This window comes from Thamnophis sirtalis, unplaced genomic scaffold (assembly GCF_051295495.1).
Source record: "Thamnophis sirtalis isolate CommonGarterSnake01/CBP01778 unplaced genomic scaffold, rThaSir2_p1.2 scaffold_1, whole genome shotgun sequence".
NCBI classification, from domain to species: Eukaryota; Metazoa; Chordata; class Lepidosauria; order Squamata; family Natricidae; genus Thamnophis; species Thamnophis sirtalis.
Genome location: NW_028261381.1, coordinates 108,489,135 through 108,500,180, shown reverse-complemented (window position 1 = coordinate 108,500,180; position 11,046 = coordinate 108,489,135). Strand labels below are relative to the sequence as shown.

The 11,046-nt window shown below is 44.0% G+C and overlaps 1 protein-coding gene across 3 annotated transcripts in view; it reads left to right on the top strand.

Annotated features, from left to right (window-relative positions):
- Window positions 1-363: 363 nt before the first annotated feature.
- The window catches only part of ACTN1 (actinin alpha 1), a 127,352-nt gene continuing 116,669 nt past the window's right edge, over window positions 364-11,046 (top strand). For all 3 annotated transcript variants that reach the window (XM_087721386.1, XM_087721378.1, XM_087721393.1), the window contains exon 1: window positions 364-673. In XM_087721386.1, the coding sequence (XP_087577512.1) occupies window positions 569-673 (105 nt within the window). In that variant the 5' untranslated portion in view covers window positions 364-568. The remainder of the gene's footprint in view (window positions 674-11,046) is intronic.

Here is an 11,046-nt window from a genome sequence, read left to right as displayed (position 1 = left end):
TTTCCTACAAATCCCATGCGTTCGTCACCACGGATCTCACTCCAAAGCATCCAGCCAGCCGACTTACAACTCCGAGGAAACATAGACAGCCCAGAAGAAAAACTCGCCCTCCCTCCTCGCTGAACAGATGAAGTAGTTCAGACGTCACATGTGTTATAAGGGGAAGGCCAAGGGGGGCGCGCTCTCAAAACAACCTATAGAAGCTGCCGCAAGTTGCGATTGGCACTCGAGAGATGCAATGGGGCTTCCCGGTGGCCCTGGAAAGTGAACTTTGGGCAACTCTGTTTAGCCAATGAGGTCACTCAGGAGGCAGGGCTGAGCGCTGTCTCTTGCTCTCCCCCCCTCCCTGCTCGGAGTGTGCAAAGCTTAGGTTGCGGTCTGGCCAAGGGATCTGCCTTCTTCGCTCTCGATCTTGCCGCCGCTGTGTGGTAGCTGTGCCTCGGCAGGGAGCTTTCGAGCTTTAGCAGCGCCGAAGAGGAGGAAGGAAGGGCGGGAGAAGAAGAAGAAGCCGCGTCGGCGAAAGCAGCTTCAGAAGCACCCGCGAAGCAAGGACAGCAGCCACGCAGGGATGGATCACTATGACTCCCAGCAGACCAATGACTATAGGCAGCCGGAAGAAGACTGGGACAGGGATCTCCTCTTGGATCCAGCCTGGGAGAAGCAGCAGAGAAAGGTAAACCAGCATTTTGTATTTTATTTTCTTTATTGGCTTTCGGCCCGAGCGGGGCGGGGAAGACACCTTGCCAGCGGCTGCTGCAGAACTCTTTCCGAAGAGCGTGGTTTGGGAACCGGGAGGGCGAGATTGGAGCGGGCGGGCGAGCGCACATGCTCCCCGGCCGTCTCTTTCCCACTGCCCGCCTTTTCCCACGGAGCCTGTGGACGCGGCTGCTGGCTATACAGGTGGCCTGGAGGGAAGCTCCGAACCTCCTGGCGTGGACCTGGCGTTGGAGATCCACGTTTCCAAAGCGTATTATTTTACTCCTCTCCCATTTTCTGGTGTGGGGGGGACGACAACGACGAGAAGCGGGTGATAGCCACTTGGGGAATATTTGTATCCCCGGGAGATCTGCTCTTCCCCGCCCCTTACCTCCCTTACCACCCGTGGGAGAGAGTGCTAATGATAACGATTCCCCTCCCTCTGTTTCTGCGGGCTTGGGGGCGGGGGGGGGGAAAGGTAATTGCAGAGCCTGGACTGAAGTTAGGAGGCTGACTCGCTACAATAAGCGGCGACCATTATTTGGAGGAATAAAAAGCGTAGCTTGCAGAACCTGCATCATCTCCCCCCCCTCCAAATTAATAAAAAAAGCCTTTTAAACATTCTTATTCCTAAAGGCAAAAAAAAAAAAAAAGCAGCATGAGGCTTGCTGGAGAACGGAGCGGAGGTGACGTGCGAGGGGGAGGCGGGGTGCCGTGGTAGGGGGAGATGTTGCTGAAATAATTCGATCTATCAGGAAATCGGAGGTGGTGGTGGGGAGGTCAGTGGGAAGCCTTTGCCGGCCCGACGCCAGCGGTAGCTCTGAAGTTGCTTTCCTTTCTACTGAAGCAACAGATGTTTCCCTTGCTTAACATCGGGGAGACTTGACTGGCAGGCTCTGCTGGCCCCTCCGGCGTTTCGCAAGGCAACCGACAAAAGCCACTTTCCCGGAGAGTGAGGGTGGGGGGCTGTTGGAAGAGGGAAGTGGCTGCCGTTTACCGCTTGCCGCTTTCGGAGTCGTTTTGAGGCTGGCCTCTTTGCACACAGAAGGCAGGAAAGGGCGCAACTAACGCGTGTCCTTGCCACAAAGTGTCATTGAAACTGCAATACTTCCCTCCCCCCCCCATACCGAAGGCAATTTGTACAGATCGATGTAAAGAGGAGACAGGAGGAGGTAAAGCGAAAGTAGAGTTCGTTAGCGAGTCACTTCCTCACCCCCCCGACGCCTTCCTCCTTAAAACCCCTGGGGAATACAGCTCTTCTCCCGGCCCCCCTTAGGAATTTGATCTTTAGGTCATCGGAAAACCCGCCTAGGTACATCCCTGTGAGGAAGGATGCCCAGGGCTGATGGATGGATGGATTGGCCAAGCGCAGTCGGGGCAGCACCCATGCTCGCCCTGCCCTAGAGATAGCCCTTCACCAGCGGGATCAGTTTTGAATGGTGCGGTTTAGGGCTGGGCTTGTGCAAAACTCATGTCCAAAAATGGTAACATTCGTCCCATTTTTAAATTTAAGGAGGAGGCGGGGGAGGGAGGGAGGTTAGGAGGCTGCTTTCTTCTTTTCCCTCCCCCCCATCCCCAATAACCAAAGACATCCTGTATTAGCTCACTCTGGAATCCTAAGCTCTTAAACACTTCCCTTTAGTCATTTGTCAGTGAAGTGCAATTAGAAAAGGGGGAGGGGAGGAGGGAGATTTGACAAAGTTGTCTCCTAGCCATGTGGCACATGGAGGTCAGCCTTTTTCTGTCAGACTTGAGTTTTATACCCCTTTTTGTCATATAAGAGAAATTAGGTGGGGAGAGGTGGGGTGGCCTGGGAGAATGAAAGGAATACCTTATATTTTAAAAGAAAGCTTTCATTACAAGGAGCTCTGAATGGAAGTAGAAAAGTCTTGCTTGAAAAACATAGCAATTAAAGAATAGTCTGTTATTCCCATTGTCTAATGATAAACGGGAGGAGAGATAACTTTAAATGATGTGTTTTCAGTGGAAGCCAAGATAAGTTGAAAACTCTCCTCAGCTGGATCTGCCTCCTAACTTGACAGAGCTCCACAGACACAAATCAAAGCAGAAGAATAAATCCCTATGAATTTTAAGTATTTATGGTGATAAAGTTTGGTAACGTAGGAGTTTAAAAGGACAATGAAGAGAAGTTTGTAAATTTAATTTCATATTCATGTGGCAAGAATGTTAAACTGCAGATCTAGACGGTTATCTAGAAATGGTAAAGAGCTATTTTGGTGTGCCAATTAGTAAACTATAAGTAAAATGAGAAATTCTGTAGGTCATGTTCCCATAAGAAAAAGTATTTGTCTTTCATTGTCACATATATACTTTTATTTTGTTTAATAGATAACAATACTCTTATCTTTCAAATGGAATTTCAAAAAAAATAATCCCAGTATTTAATAATAAACTTTCAAAGGTAATTAAAAAAAACTCTTTAAAAATATGAGACTGAAGATAAAAACAGAGTTTCTAAGGTGATAGAGCTTCATTCATCACTCTTAATGGGGAGATAAGCTTATATGTTGAAAAACATTGTACAAATAACCAGAAGAGGTCTGCAGTCCTACATCTAAAAAGAAATGCTTATCTTGTATGGCAAAGACTTGGGAATTATTTTGGGAAATCCATGATAGAAAGTTGCTTAAATTTGTTTCTGGCTTTTCCTAACATTTGAGATAGGTATTTCCCTAAATGTTTCAAATAACTTGCATGCACGTCTAATGTCTAGAACTGTACTATTAATTAAAGGATAATATTTGTAGCTCAGGGTTGATATGAGAAGGTACTTGGTGCTCCCAAGCTTGCTGGTTTTCTTGCGGACGTTTAATTACCCTAACTAGGTAACGTAATCAGTGCTAGTCTGTCAGCACTAATGATGTTACCTAGTTTGGGTAATGAAAGGTCTGCAAGAAAACAAGCAAGCTCAGAGAGCATCAAGGACCTCTTATGCCAGTGATGGCTAACCTTTTTGTCATCGCCTGCTGAAAGTGCCCGCGCGCCTGCACCCATAATGCAATGCATGTGCGACCTCCCCACACCCCGTTATGGGCCTAGTAGACCTCCCTGCAGCTTCTTGGGAGCAAAAATGGGCCTTAGGGGACTGCCCACCCCATCCCAAACCCCTGTTTTAGGCCTAGTGGCCCTCACTGCAGCCTCCTGGGAGCAAAAACAGGCTGCGCAGGGGTGGTGCCGCACCTCCCGCACCCCATTTTGGGTCTAGTAGGCCTCCCTGCAGCCTCCTGGGAGCAAAAACAGGCCGTGGGGAGGGTGCGCATCATCCAGGTCTCCTCCATGTGCCCCAGTGGTGGGTTTCAAAAATTGTTTGAACCTACTCTGTGGGTGTGGCTTCCTTTGTGGGAGTGGCTTGCTGCCCATGTGACCGGATGGGAGTGGCTTGCCGCCCATGTGACCGGATATGAAGATGCTGACGACACTTGTCAGAACCACCTTAAATTACCTCACACACAGCACTGCCATGCATAAGAATATGATGTAAACTTGTTTTTTAAAAGGCATCTTTGGTTTGCGTTAAAACAATTTCAACACACGCAATGTTCTGATTGCACCACAAACGCAGTAGTCATCCTTACCTTTCACAGAAGCACTGAGTTTTATAAATATGAGAATGATAGTGTAGAATAATCATATCCAAGGACCAGTGGTGGGTTTCAAAATTTTTTGGAACCTCTTCTGTAGGTGTGGCCTGCTTTCCGGGTCCACTGGTGGAACCTCTTCTAACCGGTTCGGTAGATTTGACGAACCGGTTCTACCGAATAGGTGCGAATTGGTAGGAACCCACCTCTGATGTGCCCCCTCCCGTGCATGTGCGGTAGAGACCCAAAATCAGTTAGACCGGTTGAGGCGCGCAGATGCGCAGTGGAGCAGAGCTGGTGCTCGTGTGCATGCAGAGAGGGCTCTGCATGCCACCTTTGGTACATGTGCCATAGATTCACCATCACGGCCTTATGCTATGATAATCTATATTAATCTATACTAATCCATGCTGTACTTATACTATACTATATTGTTGAGGGTAATATTCTAATATTTGTAAACTGCTCAGAATGCTGTTGTCAGCTATAAAGCCCTTTGGAGTGGTATATAAGTCAAAAGTGGTATTGCTGTTGCTACACTGACGTTCTCTGTAAATCTCACTCTCCTCTCAAAATGTCAGCCATGCATTGGAAATCTAACCATTTTTGTGGGGAGGGGAGAGGAACAGCTCCTTATGGTCTCATACTGATGTTTGTATGGTGACTTTGAGATAGCAGCTGATTAACATAGAATAGAAATAGTGGAGAGAGATGTAAGAAGAGAGTGAACAATCCAAGCAAGTTAGATACTCCAGGAAGAAATGAGGAGAATGGTGCGGCTAGGAAGGAGTCAAAGTAGATAAATGTTTGGGAGCAAAATTGATTTTTGTACATTTGAGTCCCTGCACTCATTTCAAAGTAAATTTTAAGTAAAGCAATAAATGATTGTGTTCAGTCCTAAGTGATCTTTATTTTTCTTTAGTGGTATATAGATTTTCTTTTGTCTACTTTCAGCTGAGAGTCTTTGGCTCTATTTGTACAATTAAGTCAGCCATTAACTCAATCAAATCTCCATATTGGTCATTCTAAGAGCACAAACTCATGCTAAAAGGAACACAGGCCACCCTTTGGGGAAAATTTTTCCAGGACATATATAACATCCTTGCTCCTGGAAGATCTTTCTATTGTGATTGGTCCCTTTCTAGTTGGTCAGACAGGTAGCAGAGTTGCAGAAAGAAAAGGGTGGGGGGAAGCAGAGGAAAAAATGGCTGTGTTCCAAGCCCAATTTACACTTTCAACATCATCTCAGCCTGGCTGCTGTTCTTGATGTCATGCTTGCTTCCAGCAACATCTGTTTCCTCAATCTCTACCAACATCAACTCCCTCCCTCAACACAGCCACTGAAGACAAGTTACAAGCATGGACGCATTGCACACCCCTCCCCCAACCTCTCAGCTTCCATCTGTTTTGGTCCTCACCCAAATCACCCTTATTAGCCCCCCCCCCCCAAAAGGAAAACAAGATCTTGAAGGAGTCAGTCTCCAAATATATTTTGGAGCCAAGTACCAATCCAGGGGGAAGACATAGTTATTACTTTGAAATATTGCAGACCAGTAGATTCCCACACACTCAGAAACCTCTTAAAAGCTTAGGTAAGAAAGCCTTTGATTACTAGAAGGGAAGGCAGTCTTCCCAACCCTCAATCCCCACTGAGAGCAGAAGATATTTTCAGTGAGAAAAGGAAAGAGAACAAGAGAAACATATAAGTAATCTATCATCCATGATGCAGGAAAACTTGATAGGCCTTGTAAAATACTAGGGAGTAAATATCACACAAATACTTTTACCACATAGCATTGTTTACAGCATGGTTTATTTATAGAGAGCTCATAGTATGTGGATAAACAGAGAAACACACAGTTTCTCATTTGGAATCATTGCAGAAAGAGTATCTGTAAGCAACTTGACAACAACTTGTGTGCACATGCACATGTGTGCATCAGAGGTGGGTTGCTCCTGGTTTGGCCAACCGGTAGTGGTAATCTGGCCTGGGTCACAGAACTGGCTGCGATCCAGGCTGGCCACGCCACCAAACCTTTTCCCCGATCTCTGTTTCCATTGCATCTTTTAAATTAGCTTTTAAGGGTCTTAGCGCATGCGCAGAACCATTTATAGCAAACTGCGCATGCACGAGCAATGCACAGTCAGGGTGTGCACGAGTGAAGCAAGCAGCAAAGGACGCGCAAAGCGAACCGGTATTGGTTCGCGTAACAACCCACCGCTGGTGTGCATGATATAAATTGTGAATTAGTTGATACCTACAGCCAATCAGTCATATTCAGCCAGTCGTTGCCAGAATTTGAGCAGTGAATTGTATAAATGTACACTATATTGCCAAAACTATTCACTCACCCATCCAAATAATCAGAATCAGGTGTTCCAATCACTTCCATGGCCACAGGTGTATAAAATCAAGTACCTAGGCATGCAAACTGTTTTTACAAACACTTATGAAAGACTGGGTCTCAGGAGCTCAGTGAATTCCAGCATGAAACTGTGATAGGATGCCACCTGTGTAATAAATCCAGTCGTGAAATTTCCTCACTCCTAAATATTCCACAGTCAACTGTCAGCTGTATTATAAGAACGTGCAAGTGTTTGGGAACGACAGCAACTCAGCCACAAAGTGGTAGGCCACGTAAACCCATCCAACATCAGTGTGTGACCTCACAAATGCGCTTCTGGAAGAATGGTCAAAAATTCCCATAAACACACTCCTAAACCTTATAGACAGCCGTCCCAGAAGAGTTGAAGCTGTTATAGCTGTAAAGGATGGACCAACGTCGTATTGAACCCTATGGATTAGGGATGGGATGTCACTTACAGTAAGTTCATATGCGAGTAAAGGCAGGTGAGCGAATACTTTGTGTATATCTGGATTTTTCCAGCTCCTTTATAAACCCAACTCTTTTTCTTCAAAGATTAAGTAGGTCTATGTGGGCACAGCTCATTACGGGAGAACATAACCAAAGCACAACTCTGCTTAACTTCATAACTACGGTAACCATCCTGATGGTCAACTGCATAATGTGAATATAACCTTTGCATAAAGAATGCCTCCAATTAGAAATTAGGACTATTCTAGTTTACTCCTTGAATCTGTATTGCGCTATTTCTTTGAAAGCTCAAGGTGATGTACATAAGGCCTCTCCTAATTTAACCTAATCACAGACTTGTGAGGTAGGTGAGACAGGCACCTTGTGAATTATTCTTGAGTAGAGAGATTGGAAACTTTGTTCTGTTCTGTATTGCTGTCCCCATAAAATTATGGCAGAATGAAACAAGATGACCTGTAGTATAAGTAGTCCTCAGCTTAGAACCACAATTGAGTGAACATTTCTGTTGCTAAGCAAGGCAGTCGCTAAAGTGAATCACTGCAGTTGGTAAATGAGTCATGTTGGTGTTAAGCGACTCTTGTTTCCCCCATTGACTTTGTTTGTTGGAAGCCAGCTGGGAAGGTTACAAATGATGATAACATAATCCCAGGACAATGCAGCTGTCATAAATGCATGTCGGTTGCCAAGCACCCAAACTTTGATCATGTGACCATGAAGATGCAGCAATGGTGGTAAGTATGAAAAACGGTCCTAAGTTACTTTTTTCAGTGCTGTTGTAACTTTCAATGGTCACTAGACAAATGGTTTTTTAAATCAAGTCCTATCAATATTACATTTTCAAGTGCATTTCCCATCTCAACCTTATTTTTAAATGGCTTTATGTGTTTCAGTAGACGCTTCTGAAGGCAGCTAACAAAAGAGAAGAAAATTTTGCATTGTAATAGAATGCAAATAGTATAATAAAATCAGCAAAACCAAAGTAGGTTTTAAAGTAAATTATTGGTTAAAGTGCAGCAAGTAAGTTTGTGCCTGGTACCGAATAGGCGTAAGCATCAGCAGAATATAGAAAGACTCCACCTCCAAGTATAAACCTAACTTTGGTCCCACCTGCCTTCTTTCTAAAGTATTTACAGTTAAGATCTCCCTTACAGACTGAGCAGGATGAAATAAACACAAGGGCTCTTTCAGAAACGTTTATTGTTATTATGCAGTTGTAAGTTATAACTGAAAATGTCACTCTTTCACATCTGAGGAAGATTATTTTATAGCAAGCAAACTTGTTGCCTCTCACTATATTGGGCGGAATCAATTAAGCCCTTCTGTTGACGAAACTGCAGGCCTTGGCAGAATTAGGAATGAGCTTGTCTTTTCCCTTACCACAGGTCTGCCCTGCTCCACCTCCTTTACTCTGCAAATTGGGGATTGAGAAAGATTAAAATGGTGGACACCTAACTTCACATGTTTCTGCTGGGATCAACTTTAGGAAATGCTTGTTATCTTCAATCTAAACTACCTGCATCACAATAGATAGTTGTAGAAGGGAAAACATGCATCCCAACTTGGGCTTCTGGATGAGACAGAAGATAGGCATGTAATAAGTGTCAATCAAAGGGACACGGTGGCTCAGTGGCTAAGATGCTGAGCTTGTTGACCAGAAAGGTTGGCAGTTTGGCAGTTCGAATCCCTAGTGTTGCATAATGGAGTGAGTTCCCGTTACTTGTCCCAGCTTCTGCCAACCTAGCAGTTTGAAAGCATGTAAAAAATGCAAGTAGAAAAATAGGGACCAACTTTGATGGGAAGGTAACAGTGTTCCGTGCGCCTTCGGGGTTTAGTCATGCTTTCCCCATGACCACTGAGACGTCTTCAGACAGCGCTGACTCTTCGGCTTTGAAACCGAGATGAGCACATGCCCCTAGAGTCAGGAACGACTAGCACATATGTGCGAGGGGAACCTTTACTTTTACCTTAAGTGTCAATCAGTTTGAGGACACAAGGTAAGAACTCTGCCCCATGAATAGAGTCTGGCTGTCAGCATCGCATTCAGGTCACTATTTGTTTAGCACTTTTATCCCCAGAGGTTTAACTTATCAGTATGCCCTGACACATCCCATGGCTTTGCATTTCATCAGGTTGGGACATAATTTTGGAATCCTTGGGTTTTCTTTCTACATATATGGCTTCCCACCTATAATTGAGTTCATTATTTGCTTCCTGTTCCCAGAATATGCAAACAGAAGGTAACCAAATTTTATTTTCTGTTGAAAGTCCTTTGCAGGACATGTAATGAAAATAATGAACTTTAGAGATGTTTTATCTGAAAAACAATCCCTTCTCCCCCCCCCCCCCCATAGTTATATGAAAAGGGCTGCCTAGCACTATAACATTTCAAGGACTTGTTCAAGTTGAGTTTCTGGAGAAGTATGATTTTTGTTTTTCACGTGAGCAATATCTGCAAGAGGAATGAACTATGTATATTGAATCTTTAAAAAGCTTCTCTTGTTAAAATTTAAAGGAAAGAAGGGGAAATGATAAACAGGCCTGGTTTTGACTTTTATACAGCCTTCTGTTTCTTACAGGAGGCTTGTTTTATGGGATTAATGTTCTTTTCTCTTTTAAATTCCAAAATATTTTGCATGTTTCTGAGCTGAGCTGCTTGATCTTATTAGAGTAAACAGCAAAGTTTCCTTCCCAGTGTGCTGGAATATTACAACTCTCATATTTCCCACAGGCAGATTGTGCTGGGTAGGAATTCTGAGAGTTGTCATTCAACATATTAGACGCTGCCACAATGCTAAAATACCCCTTGCAGGGTTTTAATAGGGTAATTGCTGTCTGTTGTGCTGTGAGGGTCGGAAGAAGATAAACTCATTTATGGTTTGGCTAAACATGGGTAATGTAATCCATACAACAGAAATAACTAGCCCTTTTCATTGAGATAATATATGCAACCTCCCAAGTTGTTCTCTACACCAGTTTGCTTATTCTTTACTGTGTGGGTCCCTTGAGAAATCATTTGTTTGAAGTGGTTACATTAGTCTGAGCAGAAAGAAATCCATTAGTTCAAAACAGTTAATGCTAATTCTGTGCTTCTGCAAGTCCCTTGTGGATCAGTTTGTGCATAAATATATATTTTTATATTAATCAAGGATTTCAAAGAAAAACATTCTTACGCTCACAGGCCAGCTTAAAATCAGAGTATGTTATTACAGATAGTCCGCGACTTATGGCCACAATTGAGCCCCAAATTTACGCTGGTAAGTGAGATATTTGTTAAGTGAGTTTTGCCCATTTTACGACTTTTTTTATTAACTGCAGTTGTTAAATTACCATATTTTTCGGACTATAAAACGCACCGGTGTATAAGACACACCAAGATTTTGAACAGGTAAGAAAAAAAGTTTTTTGTCCTCCCCAGCCCCCAGAAGCATCCTGCAAGCTTCATCAGGGCTGGGAGAAGGCAAAAACGTCCCAATTTTTGCAAAAAACAGGCGGAAAAGTTTGTGAAAAACAGCCCATTTTCACCCATTTTTAACAAAAATTGCATTTTTGCCTTCCCCCAGCCCTGCTGAAGCCTGCAGAGTGCTTCTGGGGGCTGGGGGAAGGCAAAAATGCCTCTGTTTTTGCTTTAAAACATCACGTTTTTCGCAAAAATGGGATGTGGGGGCAAGGCTTCGGGAGGCCAAAAATGGCTATATTCAGTGTATAAGATGCACCAACATTTCCATGCTCTTTTGGGGGGGAAGGTGTGTCTTATACTCTGAAAAATATGGTAGTCACGCTGTTGTTAAGTGAATCTGGCTTCCCATTGACTTTGCTTGTCAGTAGGTTGCAAAAGGGGATCACATGACTCCATGACACTGCAACCATCATAAATGTGAGTCACTTGTCAAGTATCCAAATATAAATCATGTGAT